Source organism: Populus nigra, chromosome 6, assembly GCF_951802175.1.
Source record: "Populus nigra chromosome 6, ddPopNigr1.1, whole genome shotgun sequence".
In the NCBI taxonomy this organism is placed as follows: Eukaryota; Viridiplantae; Streptophyta; class Magnoliopsida; order Malpighiales; family Salicaceae; genus Populus; species Populus nigra.
The window spans coordinates 5,565,372-5,580,699 of NC_084857.1; the positions used below are offsets into that span (position 1 = coordinate 5,565,372).

General features: G+C 37.1%; 2 protein-coding genes across 4 annotated transcripts; both read right to left on the bottom strand.

Annotated features, from left to right (window-relative positions):
• Nucleotides 1-288: 288 nt before the first annotated feature.
• Nucleotides 289-7,962, bottom strand: LOC133697722 (uncharacterized). Of its 3 annotated transcripts, XM_062120470.1 has the most exons (21): nt 7,534-7,962; nt 7,326-7,458; nt 6,976-7,112; nt 6,832-6,877; nt 5,847-6,059; nt 5,213-5,716; nt 4,964-5,098; nt 4,630-4,845; nt 4,464-4,553; nt 4,137-4,381; nt 3,936-4,024; nt 3,336-3,376; nt 2,856-2,886; nt 2,622-2,744; nt 2,309-2,523; nt 2,119-2,214; nt 1,913-2,025; nt 1,519-1,654; nt 1,306-1,410; nt 684-1,029; nt 289-575 (listed from the first exon to the last, which is right to left on the bottom strand). In XM_062120470.1, exons 1-20 carry the CDS (start codon nt 7,806-7,808, stop codon nt 829-831), a joined length of 3,144 nt encoding a protein of 1,047 aa, XP_061976454.1. In that variant the 5' UTR covers nt 7,809-7,962; the 3' UTR covers nt 289-575; nt 684-828. The 3 variants fall into 3 exon arrangements, with proteins under 3 accessions (XP_061976454.1, XP_061976456.1, XP_061976455.1); XM_062120472.1 differs by lacking the exons at nt 289-575; nt 684-1,029; nt 1,306-1,410 and having other exon boundaries at nt 1,628-1,654; nt 2,365-2,523; XM_062120471.1 differs by lacking the exons at nt 289-575; nt 684-1,029; nt 1,306-1,410; nt 1,519-1,654 and having other exon boundaries at nt 1,886-2,025; nt 2,365-2,523.
• A 1,307-nt stretch (nt 7,963-9,269) lies between these two features.
• LOC133696015 (uncharacterized) lies at nt 9,270-13,221 on the bottom strand. The gene is made up of 5 exons (XM_062118023.1): nt 12,689-13,221; nt 12,367-12,501; nt 11,437-11,493; nt 10,569-10,703; nt 9,270-9,626 (listed from the first exon to the last, which is right to left on the bottom strand). The coding sequence occupies exons 1-5, from the start codon at nt 12,995-12,997 to the stop codon at nt 9,561-9,563; spliced, it is 702 nt and encodes a 233-aa protein (XP_061974007.1). The 5' UTR covers nt 12,998-13,221; the 3' UTR covers nt 9,270-9,560.
• Nucleotides 13,222-15,328: the final 2,107 nt, after the last annotated feature.

Sequence of the window (15,328 nt, forward strand, 5' to 3'; positions counted from 1 at the left end):
GTTCTGACTGGCAAGAAAAAACAGAGGAAGATTCTACATTGCGGCTGGCCTTTATGTATTCACAAATTACTTACAGAGAGTCCTAGTTAACATGGCAAGATCAAATCGGAAAAGAGAGCACTGGTGTTTTGTATGTGCATGGAGAAAAAAGAAACAAGCAAAGCTAATTTTATCCAAGGAGAATATAAAGTTCAGAGGCGCTTGAGAAGCAATTTTATGGGAGGACAAACACTAACTCGTTTTTTCCCCCAGTAAATGGAGTGCGTGCTAAGCAACCGAGAGATCAGCAAGCAGAAATCACACCATTGTACATGATTTTTCAAAAGAATGTTTTTTACATTTTATACTTTTTAAGTAATAATAATAAGGCACAAATTTGTATTCCGTAAATCACTCAAAAATCTCTCTCATCATGGCCAGAAAACCAAAAAATACTCGCCACTCGATCTGAACAAACAAATAAATTGGAAGACTGGAGCTGTAACTAATAACAAATTGAATAGCGTGATACAAAAATGATGGAAGAAAAGGTAGTCCCTCCACAGAGTTAGGGGAGACAGCAGCAGGATCCAAACCTGTGAAAATGAGTGCAACTATGTCAATTTATGCTAGTGGAGCAGGATACTACATATTGGTTAAAAGTTTGTGTACGGATAGACTCTCAACAAATAAATCATTCTTACCCGATATTGCTTTGGTGTCCTTCCTGAATTTAGCCTTCAACTACAAGGCAGGCAACACAAGACGTTTTCTTTGAGAAGCACACTCTGTAAAGGATGACATGTAGAAAACCAAGGAAGAAATCACAATTGCCAATTCAACCAGCCATCAGCTTTTGGGGGCAAATGCACCTAAAGCACTAGCATGTGCAGGCGATAGGTTACTTAATAGAGGTTGCATTTGATGGCCATAGAGTGAAATCAGGTGTGCAAAAGCTCTTCCAACTTGAGCCTTGACTTCAGCAGTTTCAACTGGAGAAACCACAACCTGAGCAAAAAGATTGACCAGCTCTGGAACAAGTGCAAGGATCTGCTTTTGCATATATAAATTGAAAGAAACAAAGGGCACAGCATCAGTGATGGAAATAAACCTAAGGAATAAGATTCTTATTTTGCGTGTTCACAATTGTGCAACAGTGCGAGTATGCATGCATGTGAGGGAGAGGTAGGTTCAAGCATCAGCAGAGTACAACCTGTTACTTCCACCACCTCACAATCATTTCAATGATCTAATCATTTTCACCAAACAATCTTTCAGTTGTAGTTTTTATCCATCTCAATCATGTCTACCCACACACAAGATTACCTGTTGATTGGATGACAAAACGAGAGTAGAGACACAACTGTAGACAGCCATGGACTCTTCATGATCTTCTTTCAGTGGGAGAACTTTCAGGAAAACAGGAAGAACCTACGAAAATCAACCCAAGTGATATAGATAAGCACCATGGGAATAATTAGTCAAAAGTTACGAGGAAGAAGTAAGCAGAATATTAATGGGACAGAAGGGAATGTTAACCTGATTTAATGGGACAGCCTGGGGATGTGCCATTATCATCCTTGCAACTGCACCAGCTGCATTATCCCTAACAGCATCATCTGGCTCAGGCTCTCCAAATAAAGGGAAGAGTCCACGCAATATATCACCATAATATCTGGTGTTGATGAGAGGAAAAATCTCCAGAAACACAAATGAATGGGTTATGCAAAGATGAAATTCAGCACCAAAATAGTTGCTAGCACCTTTCTAGTAAACTTTAAACCTTATTAATCACATGCAACAAACTGTAGCACCACACTCCCCAACAGCCACAACATAAACATAGATTACAAAAAATAGAAATCATAATTATCAATGATGGAAATCTAGAAAAATGAACGGGAATGGGTCAGTTTATGTGGTTATTGGATACTTCAAAGTTGACTCCCCGCCATTTTTGCACAATTCTCCAACACAAAATGCAGCATTCCTCCTGTTAGTTGCATCTGATGAAGCAAGTTCTTTGATCGCCAAGGGCATCACCCTCTGAAACATGAGACAAGATTTCAGACAAAATATAAGAACTTCCAGATAACCAAAAGTTGAATAAAAAAAAGTTTCACATTGCAATAAAATTACATCAACATAACCCGCAATTGGGGCACCCATGTCCTGAGCAACTTCTGCGAGGCAAGCAACCACCATAGTTCGATCTTGCAGAGGGCGTGAAGCTTTCTGCAATTCCAACCATCAAAATGATAAGAATCCAGAACAAGTCTTAGCACAAGATGGAAACTAACTGACCAAAAAGGATCAACTGATTGTGCACCGCAAATTTCATCAAAGGCTCAAATAGGTTAGCAAAGATGGGTGCAAAATGAGAACCCATGGACTTTGCAAATGCAGGAAGAAGATCAGAAACTGCATCCATAAGCACTTCATCATGTTCCGTATCATCATCCATATCACTATCATCTTCCAGTTGCTGACAAGCTGACTCCTCTTTAAGTAATACCAAAGTTGCATCAACAAGCCGAGACATATCTGTAATCAAATCACATTAGAGTGTGGCCCATCAAGATGTTCTATCTGCATCTACAAACTTTATTTTTCACAGAAAAAGCAAATACAGCCATGCTTACAAGGTTCAATAGCTGCATAACCATAATCCTTAATGATGTCTGTCACACTTGTACATGCTTGAGCAACTACTTCCTTGTCATCATCTCCAGTCATAGTCTTGATGTAAATATCCATCACAGTATCTGCTTATTATGAAGATATGTTAATTAAAATTTGTTTACCACTTAAAACCAGGATATAGAATCCTGGCAGATACAAACACTCTATATGCCACTATCAAGCCATAGCCCCACCAAGCATTTCTCTTGCCTTTTCCTGTTGGGCCTGCATAACAAGAAGCAAGATAACATTGTATTAGTAGAGCCCAGCAATAGCCACATTATTGAAGAGAAACATGCATCAGGAAACTCGCTCTAAGCTTTTCCATTTCATCTTATTACAAGGATAGATTGAAATTAACTTGAGAATAAGGTCAGTAACATAAAGAGGGAGGGCCCAGCTATTAGGTATTGACCATGGAATAACTCATGCTAACCAAAATGGCTCCACTTATCTAATTTTTTTTTGTCCAAAAAAGAAATAAAACTCCAACCAAAACCAGAAACAAAACTCACATGGCCAGACTGTATGAAAAGTTAGTTATGTAATAATCATAGGTCATCAGTCCATGGGGTGTGGCAAGGGAAGAATGAAGGAGGACATGAAAAGGAAAAAATGTTTCTAAAACCATCAAAAGAAAGACAGGAATATGTAAAAGGCTAATGCATACTGACATTTTGACTCTGGAAGAGTGCATGTGCTGCAGTCAGAATAGCTGCAAAAAATCAAATAATGAGATTAGTTTGATTACGGTGAGACTTACAGTATGTTTGTTATCCTAGAATATTCATTCAGTCTCTACTATCTTTTCTATGAGCTGGACAGGCTTACAGGGCTTAAATCCCACTAGGTGAATGTGAACGATAAGACAAGTCTAGCAAGGCAAGAATTAGTAGTAAATGCAAACATCATGGCGGACATGCCAAATTTGCCTTTAATATTTCAAGCTCTTTTCAATTGCAAAGGAAACAAGATACCCCATTTATGTTAAAATTTCCATCCCCTCTCCTCTCCCAAATTCCTTCTCTTTAATGGTAGCACTCTACTTTGCTCTTTATTTAATATGAGAGCGACAAAAAAATTGACTTGGTTTTCGTATATTTATGGATTGATGTTACTATCTCGTGGTGGCCTATGTCCACTTTGGTAAATGCCTTCTAAGAAACATCCAAAAGAGTTCATATTGATAACAGATCTGGGATTGAACTAGGAAATTGAGCAATTGGATATACATTAACACAAAACCATCAACAAGCCATATGGTTGTTACTCACATTTCAAAGCAATGATAGCCTGAAGCCGAACATCTTCATGGAAATACCCTGAATGTCTCACCAGAATCTTTAATGTCTGCTCCAAATAGCTTAAAACAATTAAAGAATTCCAGATGTAATACTTCCTTCGTTATTTTAAATTCAAACCTCAGTACGGTGATAGAGGAAAATAAGTCTTAACAAGGAGAATGAAATGGATACGGGGCATAAGAACTCTTTGTGTGAAGTGCAAATAAGCCAAGTGCTTGAGTTGCAGCTGCCTTTTCATCCAACACTCCTGTTCTGACACTGATATTCCGAACTCTTGGTTCATCATGAGCTTCATCATCAGATGAGACTCCACCAAACCCATTGATATTTTCATCATCAGATTCAATGATGTCCACTGCAGAACCATCATCAAGATTGCAGGAAGCGAATGCCAGGGGTACAACATGAGGAAGATACTGTGCGCAAAAACAGCATTAAACATGAACATGGGATTTGTAGAAAAGACCATACAAGTTTATTCCAGGACACAAAGTAAACCTGTGTAAAGCTATCATCCATTATTTCTGCTACATTGCTAAAGAATCCATGAGTATACTCCCGAAGCTCGCTGAACTCCAATCCAAAACCCTGAGAAAATACGAACATAAATAAATTTCTAAAAGGACATGCTATAGTTATTGAAGAGAACTGGTAATGTCACTACAGAAATTGCAGCTTCCATGAAAGGGGGAAGAATTGGTTCCATCCTTGCTCTCCCAGCAGACATGGCAACTATTCCTACAAGCTCAGTAGCCCTTGCTCGTGATCGGAGATCCTCATCATTGGTAAGCACCATGAAGGATTTCATTAACTCGAGAACCCTTTCAGCATAAGGAATGAAGGCTTGCTCAGCAGCAGTTGCAACTGAACCAATTGCAGACTGCAAAAACATTACTCGGTGAATTTAAAAAATACAGCCAAAAATAAGGCAGAAAAGTTAATTATTAATTGGTTTAATCGCATAACTTTGCAGGGAGCTTAAGATGCATCTTCCTTACCATGCATGTTTCCTGCAAATTATGAGGGCTATTTTGGAGGGCTGCAAGTAGCTTCCCCATCAAAGGATCAAGGAAAGGAAGAATTTCTTCACCCATGTCCTCACAAAATGCTGCTAAAGCGTAGTACGACTTTTCCTATTCAGATTCAAATAAAGAAGATCATGTGGAATAAAATAAGTCATTTCATCGAAGTCATACGGTCGCAGAAATGTGATTTGCGTAGTACTTTGATGCTTTTGTTATGTTTACCTTTACTTCATCAGATGCATCCTCAAGAGCATTTAAAATGCAGGGAAGAACACTTCCATAGTGAGACACAATTTCAGGCTGCAAATGCTCAGCAAATTGACCCAAGGCAAATGATGCAGCCCCTCTAACCATTTGTTCTGGATCCCTCAAAGCCCCTAAAACAATATGAAGAACAGATTCCAATTTATCTTTCATCAACTCCAGACAACCCTCTGAAACAACACCTAAAGCTGTAACAGAAGCTTCCCGGAACTTTGGATTTGCGCTCTGACTGCTTAAGGAAGCAAACTCAAAGACAGTGGGAAAGACATGCTTTGAGAGGTTCAAAGCCATAGTGTCAATGACTTCTGCAGCTGCTCGATCAGGAGCAAGATCATCATCTTCATCAGCATCAGCTGATTCTGCAAGCAAGGGGCACATCACTTGCAGAATGGGGATGACCAGGTTATACTTTTTCAGGGAACCGTGTTTGTACTTTGCCAGCCATGAAATTATCTGAATAGCCTGATATGCAAAAAGTATGGTAGGTGAGGAAAAAATTGGAAAAACAAGACAGAGGTGCAGCTGTCTCAATTACACATGTCAGCTGGATTTAGAATGTCCAACGACACATAATTTGATGCACCTATCTAACCTGATGACGTGTGTTGGACTCCAAATTTTGACTAGAACAAACTTCAAGAGAGAACTGCACAATGGATTTAACAGAGTCTCCAAGAAGAGGTGCAGGAGATTCAATCAGTTCATCAAAGATTTCGAAAGCAATTATTGCAACATCCTCGTCACCAGATGAAAGGCATTGTCTAGCCACATTTAAAATGCTGGGAATGAACTGGCGAAATTTGATCTGCGCACACATATAGCTAAAGTCAACTTGAAAATAGTGATGAGCAAAAACCAACCTCAGCAGTGACAGAAAAAATATCTATCTCTTTTTAAATTGTCTTTGCCTAGGATATGTAGACCTTTAGTGATCACTGCTGAGATTGAATAATTCCTAGCAGAGTGGAGAAGTTGTGATTGACCTAACTATGAGTTTCAGGGAGGAAGGATGGAAAAACAGTATGGATTCCTTGGGACAGGATTTCTTGGCTTCCTTTGGGTGCACTGTTTTACAGGTCATTCCAAGGGTTTCTTTCAACACTGATAGGGGTTGGAAGGCTCTTCAATGCTTTTCCAATATTTTTACTTGCTCACATAGAGATGTATTATTCTCCATTATGTAAATCAGTTCACTTGCATCCTTACTAAGATTACCTGTTATTTAAAGGTGAGGGATTGAAAGGAAAAAAGTCATTCATTTGGGGCTGTTTGGGGTTCTATGACTGTCTAAACATTACCCATGAGTACCAAGGAGCTAATTTGAACTTTGGTATATTTTATTCCAGACACTAAGAGTCTTAATTGAATATTATGCATTTCATTTTTGAAGCATAGACATATTATGAGCCTTGAAAAATACATAATAATATAGTGTGGTGCAATGCAATGTGAAAAGGTAAATACCATAACAGAAGACAGGAAACACATGACAGGTGCAAATGGAGGAAAAATATAAACCAAAAAATCAAAATATACAAAGTGGTTGTCTAAATTCTGCCACAAGCATACAAACTGACCGCTTCATCCCCGTCATTTGTAAATTCAATAAAAGATCCCACTGCCCTGATAAACAAAATAAATTTTAGTGAGAAAACACACTATTTTTTTTCCTTAATGAAAAGACAAACAACAAAAAATCTAAAAAAACAGTCGTCCATTACTTGAGAGCAGCAACTCTAACACGGTTGCTAGTATCATCCTGCAAACACTTGAGCAAAAGAGCTTGCAAACCAGCAAGATGAGGTTGAAATGCATTCCCAATAGTTTCAGTTAAAGAGCTGAAAAGGATCAATGCCACCTTGCATCACCAAAACAGAACACGACCAATAAGCTACTCTTTCAATTCTTGTAAAACCAGCAGAGACACGTAAATTGTCAGACAGAGGAAAAAAAATTGCACACGCACTTCTTATAGTAAGTAGGATCGTGCTCAAGAATTCTTGATCAGGATAATCTTGCATTGCAGAATCAATTAGATATAACAATGAAGAGAAAAAAAAATGGTTCTTACTTCTCTATGATCTTCCTGTGCACTTTGACTACATTGAAACAAAAAGGGCAACAAATCAGGCCATTCTCCAGCCGGAACTGCATATTTCGCAATTATACTCACCACATTCGCACTCGCTTTCCTCACTGGAGGACTACAAGATTACGATAAAAATAATTATAAGAATCTCCACAAGTATTATTCATCAAATAATTAAAATAATTAATACCTGTGTTCCATGGTGATGCTTTCAATGAGAGATTGTTTGACAAGGAGTTTGAGCTGAGGAGGGAGTTTAGCCCAGTGCCCAGTGATCTTCTTGCGAAGGAGCACGGCTGCGAGCTGGCGGACATTGGGAGTTTTGGCGGTGCGAAGGTGTTGAGCAAGGGCTGGGACCACTTGAGGATCTTTGGCTAACCTCTTAATTTGCTCCTCGGCTTGCCTTCTGGCATCGTTGTCTGGCATCAAGAATTGAATCAGCAGCAATTCAAGTGACTGTGCCATCCTTCCTTCACTCCTTCTTCTTCTTCTTCTTATTGCTTTTCTTCTCCGTGTGTTTTGTGTTCTCTTTCTGTAGAGAGAAGAAGAGAGGGCGGTGGCTATGACTATGTTGCAAAGGGTTTTTGCTTCCCTTTGCTTGGTATTTAAGGGTGTCAGGGTTTTGATACCCCCGGCAACCTTTTCAAATAATTTTTTTTTAAGAATAATTTGAGGCAGAGAAATTAAAGTAAGTTATTTTAGTCCCTGGTTTCTCAGCGTGATTACAATTTAGCTCCCTAATTGTTTTTGTGCCAGATGTCTTCTTAAAACATCTTGGTTTCCTCCCTCCATAGCACTATAAAAAGACCTTAAATTGTCATTTGAGATGCATTATTTATAAATGTCAGCTCAGCCCTTTTTCACCACATACAGCGCTAGACATAAAACAAAGGGAGAGCCTGATCAAGACCAAGAAAAAATCCAAAAATATTTGATTTATTAAAAACACAAAACTCTATTATTCTTCAATTTAACCACTGCATCACCTTCGTTATAATAAAACAAGGGTCAAGGAGAATAAAGGAAGTAGTTAAATATAAAGGACTGAGTTATAATTTGGTTCCGCGCTCAAGGACTAAAGGATAAATTACTCAATAAATCAGTATATTTGTTTTTCGGTGCCGGTACAGCGTAGCGACAAGCTCACCTAAGGGGACATGGATTAATAAAACATGGTAATAAAGCACATGCATCGCCATGGTAAGTACTGACGTGTCTTAATAATAATTATTGCCCGAAATGTCATTAAATTTCACCCACTCGTCCATAATAATTCGACATTGATTTATTAATCCGTCTCTTCTTTTATTTTCATGGTAAAGAATTGGAATGGTATTGCTTAGGGGGAAAATGTGTTAATAATTATTTTTTAAAATATTTTTTTATTATAAAATATATTAAAATAATATTTTTTTATTTTTTAAAAAATTATTTTTGATATAGCATATCAAAACAATAAAAAAAAACATAAATAACAAATAGTTTTAAACAAAAACAAATCTTTAATTTTTAAAAAACACTGTTTGGCTCCGTAACCAAATTAAGGGCATCTTCAATCATGGATACTCCATTGATGAAACAGAGTAAAAGAACTAACTAGTCATGCTTGGAATAAAACGGCTAAATATGATGGTCGTAACACGGAGAGAAAGCCCACTTGCTATTTGCAAGACAAATCTACGTACACGCATGTCAAGCGAGTTCAATCTGGCAGGCGCTGGAGCTGTCAGGTTCGCAATGGAAACAGCTGGGGTAGCCAGACCTTGTTCTTTACAGTTTGAACTTATTGGCAATAAAAAGGAGAATAGATTGCCCCATTGCCTGAAGCAGGAGTACTACGGTCTCCCACAATCGATTCCCGTAAGTGGATTTCAATTACGGAACATAGCAAGTTAACAACCCTAGATATCACAGGCAGAAAAGTCATGAAAGAAGCAATGGGTGTTAAATATAGTCGTAGATGTAACACTATAAAGACACTGTCAGCACACTTTGCATGCCTATATGGTATCTATCTATCTATCTATGGAGTAAACAATAAAGAACCAGACTACAAATACGAGAAAGCCATGTTCAAGCCTTCGGCCTCCTTAAGTCTAACAACTGTGCTATGATAATGAACCAAAGTGTAACCTTAGTTGTTGGATGGACAGGCTCTTCTATCTTTACAAACTGGAACAACTGGCAGAGTAGAATCTGAGTAAATCGTGGCCATATCTACTTGTAAATCCATTCATTTGCTCGGCCTCCAGACTCATCCATGTCTATGAAAATGCTGACTGCCTGTAGCAAGTGTAACAAGAAATACCATGTGAGGTAAAGATTAAACAGAAAGAAACAAGACTAATGCATGGGTATGCAAGTATTTCTTGTTCTTGTTCTTCTTTTTCCATTCAACTCAATCTAGATCATTCATGCTTGTGTTCCTCAGATCACAGGACAACTTATATTTCCTGCAAGCATCGTGCAGAGTGAAACATCATTAAATTGCAGATTTACCAGAGAGGACATGGCATCTGAACACTCAAACTCCCATACTCATAGCAGAATTTCTATGTAGAAATGCTTTTGGGCAAGATAATCCTTAAATATCAAAACGCTTCCCCATATATCTCCCACCTTTGAAGTTAATTTGCATCACACCTTGTGTGCAGCGTAATATATTAAATGCTTTACGTAAAAATGATCTATCTTCTTCAATAGACAATGACAAGCCAAACATCATGTACTTCCACTCAGATGACTTTACATTAAAGTAATTTGGTTATATGGAGGAACAGAATCGAGTAATCTGCTCATTGGGAAGTTTACAAGTAGAGTTTTGAATTATAGAAAAATGAGTTTATGCTCGTGGCTGAATTGGGATTTGAATTGGTTAAGGATTTTGAAAAGGAAAATAGATGGAATCTGAAAGGCATGTTGTTTAAATTTTTGCAAAGCAATGGATCTCAGATTATAGGTTCTTGAGACAGGGTCTTCTAATGGAAGAAAGGTTTATATATTATGGTATTACAGGTAAAAGAGGAGTTGATGGAATGGGCACAGAAACAACACAGAAGATTTAGAAGGGGCAGGTTTGACGATCCAACTTGCAGTGAAGGGAATGAGAGATGGAAGAGTATGTGTTCGCACATGCTGTGTGTGTGAGAGAGAGATTCTCAATATAGTATCCAGATTTTGGAGAGAAAAAAAAAACCTTAATTAAACAGTGCAACACCAACTTACCTTCCCTATCCGAGGCCTCTCTTTCGATTTCTCTAAGCTATTTCTGATATGGGAAACAGCTCCCCAGCATTTCAATGTATTTGCCACATCATCCAGCCTCAATATATACTCTTCTTCAGTTAGTGGAAAGGATCTCTAAACAAGAATAAAAACAAAAGAAAGTGAATGAGGAATTAATATGTTTAATGATGTAACCAAGGAAAAGAAGAAAATCCAAGAACTTCAGCACTTCCATGATTGTTATTTCCATATGTTTTGTGAAGCAGTTATGCTCAGGATGTTAATGAGCATTAATTGGGCGGAAGAAAGAGAAATTGGCACAAATATTGCATCACAAGAAAATTTTCACATCAACATTGTCTCTTCTCCTGAGAATTTTACCATGTAAGTTCTCCATACTTTTATCACCGTGGAGTGTAAATTAGTACAATTTCCTTTTAAAAAATCACCTCTACTTGACCCCAGGTCCTTCATATGAAATAACATCAAAGAAAACTTTTGTTACTTATCCTTTAATAGAGAATCATGAGTGAAGTATTTGCGTGGTTTATACACTTGCCACGGAAAGCTAACCTTTACATGAGGGGATGAAAGTATTTGGTGAAAAGAGTGCAATGAAAACCAAGCACGTCTATAATTGGATAAATTAACTTCTTTCACATTTTGATTGAAGCAACCATCTTGCATGCAACATATTTAAAGAAAAAATCACTGCCTGCATACTTCTGATAAGCAGCTTTTCTGTTGCTTGGAAAATCTAAATTCACGGAACAATTCCGATACTTAGTGATGCCATTGGTTGTCATAATGCATCCACAAACCAGATTTTGCTTATCACAAGAATCATTCATCACGAGAATCAGCTCACCTGCTCCCTGTACTTCCACATGACATTCAAAGCAAGGAGATTTCTACCCATGAACTCCTGCATCATGAAATTTGGAAGTAATCTGTGAATTTCCAGAAAAGAAACAAAAATGTTCAGCTGTAAGGGACATGTATTCGGCACCGTTTGTCTTTATGTTTGAAACATGCTTTTGAGTACATTTCAACAGTGCTTTTGGCTTGAATAAACATCAAATTGATACATCTTTTTATTGTTTTCCGATGGTTTTGGTTTTGATGTACTACTGTAAAAAAAAAAGACTGAGAAAAAATCATTTTGTTTCAAGCGAAAACCATTTTTGAAAAGCACCCTATACCACAACACCAAACACACACGAACAACAGCAACTCAATCTAACTGGGAAAACTTCTTTGAAATTGATTGAGCAACAATCTATTCATTCATCAATGTAAACCTCAAGGAGACCCCAGCAAAAGAGTTGCCAGAAAGGAAAGGGATTATCCCAAGTGAAAAGAAAAGAAAAAATAAACCGAAAGAAATTAACCATAACATCTATACATCAAACCAACTTAACAAACCAGGGAAACAAAACACCCTAGGGCATGTTCCTCGCACAGTGATGGGCCTGAGGCTCTCTAAGCTAAGAAAGCGACTCTTCTACAGATATGTAATATACATTGACAAAACAACATGCAGACAAGATTTATCTGAAAATTGCATAAGAAGGATTCGTTCCTAAAACAATGTACACGACAGTTATAAAATGATCTCTCTCAATTTTAGATGCCAACGGAAGAGTAACCACGTGGATTCCGACGAAAGTACAAGCATTGCTAATTCATTTCTCAAGAAACCAATCCTTCACATGGAAACCAAAGACACCAAAATCTAGCTTTTATACACGCGATTGCAATATAACACACTCATTTTGCAGAAATTTATATAGCATACCTTCTTTATTAGCTGAACATCATAAGACCTCCCATACTTGTTCCTGATCAGAGTTGCGAGGTCTATTCCACTGAAGGCAGAATCATCTGACCCAACAATTCTTTCGAGATTCTCTCTTAGCAATTCGCTATCAATCTGGAAAGAGGACATAACTACAAGTTGAGAATTAAATGAAATGTTGCTACTGAACAATACAATCTGCCACTAGCACAAGACACAGGTCTAACGACCATAATTCACAACCCCGTGGTTTTTTCTTCATAAAGGGTGATCTTTATTACAACGACGGAACAAACAATAAAAGGAATTCAAAGAAACATACCCCTCCAGTTTCACCCTCGGAAGAATCCTTGTCACGGGCCCCATCTTCTTCCGGGTCATCTTGGTCACGGGGATCATCAACTGTACTGGAAAAAACAGGCCTGTATTTCCTAGTACTTGGGCGATAACAGCTACTGCTGGCGAGGGATTGAGGAGTGGAGAAAACCAATCCTCTGCAAGGAAGACCATGATTATCTCCTGGACATGGAACCTTGTTGCTGTAAAATCTTCCTCTGCAAAGAAAATGCTCCTGTACCCCTGCTCCTCCAAGTGACCAATTACAGTGATGACCTGATACGATACTCGACATATCCTGAAAAGGCTGTTTGATGGAACTGGGAATCAAAGGCCGCCCCGTCCTGTAACTGGAAGTAGAGTCCCAACAGTTCCTTCGGATTTTTTTTTTTAAATTACTGTTTTAATTGGTATATGTGAATAATGAATGGTATTCGTTGCGGATAGAGGAGAGGGGCGGACAGAATTCAACCGTGAGTCAGCTGACTGATTGGAGTTTAAAGCAAGCGTGGCCGTTAGTTTGATCTAGTTGTCGGACAATATTTTAGGACTTCCCAGTAACAGCCAGTCACGTGGACTCCATATTTACGGGGCAAAAAAGGAAAAATGACGTGTAAAATGTCGTCCTGGCAATTATAGGATTTCTAGCTGTAAAGTTATTTCACTTGCCAGTTTATATTTCAAGGTTCGAGTAACATTTTACATCCTTGTTTGATGCACTAAAAAAATCAACAAAAAAAACATCTAATTATCTGCAAGTTCTTGTAATATCAGTATCAAAGTTTTGCCATCAAACTAGTATCCCGACTTCATCAAAATGTTGAGAAGAGTTAAAACGTTCATAATTATATTTCATTAAACACCTTGTTTCCAACCCAATAAAAATCCATTTAAATCAAAGCTAATGTTAAAATGCTAGAATCAAGATCATGTTTAATTTCAATCCAAATTTCTGCAAAATCCAGCAAGGAGATACAGGTTACCCATTTTTTCTCGAGATGTTCAAGAAAGCTAGCAATAACCCCTTAGCTGAGCTAGTAAATGCCAACTCGTTCTGCAGAAGTCCCACCATAGCTGGAAGCTGACAACCTTAAGAAAGCCGAAGCGTGTTACCCATTCACTCTCCAAGGAGAACTTTCGACTTCTCATTTTCATTCCGCACCTCACGCTACTGCAAGTTTTTCTCACCACGCACCAGTCTGTCTTTAGCTAGTGATTGTTGCGTGGCATTTTCATGCTCTAAAGAGATCTTTGCAGAATGGACTTATGCAATCTGCTGCCTTTTTCTTATCTCTAATCCCATAAAATTGCCAAGAAACAGGTCATAAGCTTCCAAGGATATGTTAGAAACTTGGCATGATCACATCAATCGAGTGTTTCCATCCCAGTTCAGATCTGGGTAAATTCCACTTCTCCTCCATTTTCTTTCAACTGAGCTCACCATCATCATCAACGAATCGCTTACACCAAATTGCTTGAGCCCAAACCACCAGCTGCCGTCATGTCTACGATGTCCATACCTAGAGAGCATGGAGGATTTAAAGGAGATGATTATAGGTGGATTAAAATAAGTGAATAAATAAAAAATTAGAGTTATCGATCTGAGGATTTTCTAGGGTAAAAAAAAAACATAACTAATTGTTTTTTTTTTTTTTTTAAAGGAGAGATTCCAGCAAACGCGAGAAGAAAAAAACTAATTAAAAACAATAAATTTTGGTTTCAATCAGGATCATAGAGATAAATTGTGCATTGAAGAGAGAATTTTTAATCTCAGCATTTTCTAATATTGATAAATTAAAGAGAGGGATTTGAATCCTTGATAAACAAAAATCTGCATAGCATTTCCAATGTTATAACTTGAATCACTCGGCCATTTCTTCTAACATAATGATCAAGATAATAATTTTAGTTCTAAAAGTTTTTTTTGTTTCAAAAAACTTATAGAAATCACTTCATTTATTGGTGTCAAAATAAGATATGCGGTATAAAAATAAAAAAATATATTTTCTTTTTTTTCCAAATAAAAAACAAGATCATAGAAATTGTCCAGTGGCACACTCTCAAACTCTTTGCTTGGGTTTATAATATATTATTTATGAGAATAATTTGATTTTAATTTTGTTAAATTATAGTGGGTAAATAAAAAATAAATCAAATTACATGATGTTGATGGTAATTTTTTATTTTTTAAAATATAAAATACGTGTTTAAGATAAAAAAAAAATTATATATTTTCACGACACATGAATATCAAATAAAAATCCTCGGTTATCCTCACTGATAGATTTGGTTTGGTTGTTGTGTACTTACATGTTAGTTTAGTAAAATTAGTTGAGTGACGGTAGTTTTAGCTTCATTAGTTGTGTTGTAATAATGGAGTTTATCATTCATTATGCAGCCTAAGGCTCTACTGGCATAGAAATTTATATTTTAAATTATATTATTAAATATTAAAAAAAAATTAATTTTTAGCAAACAAACGAGGTTTAAGTTAAAAAAACACTTTTCAGTGTTTAGTTATGTCATTAAAAATAAACCGAAAAAAAACTTATTAATATGTTATTTTTTTCAAGTTTATTACAATAATGAGTAACAAATCTTAAAAATTAAAAAGTTGAATGACAAT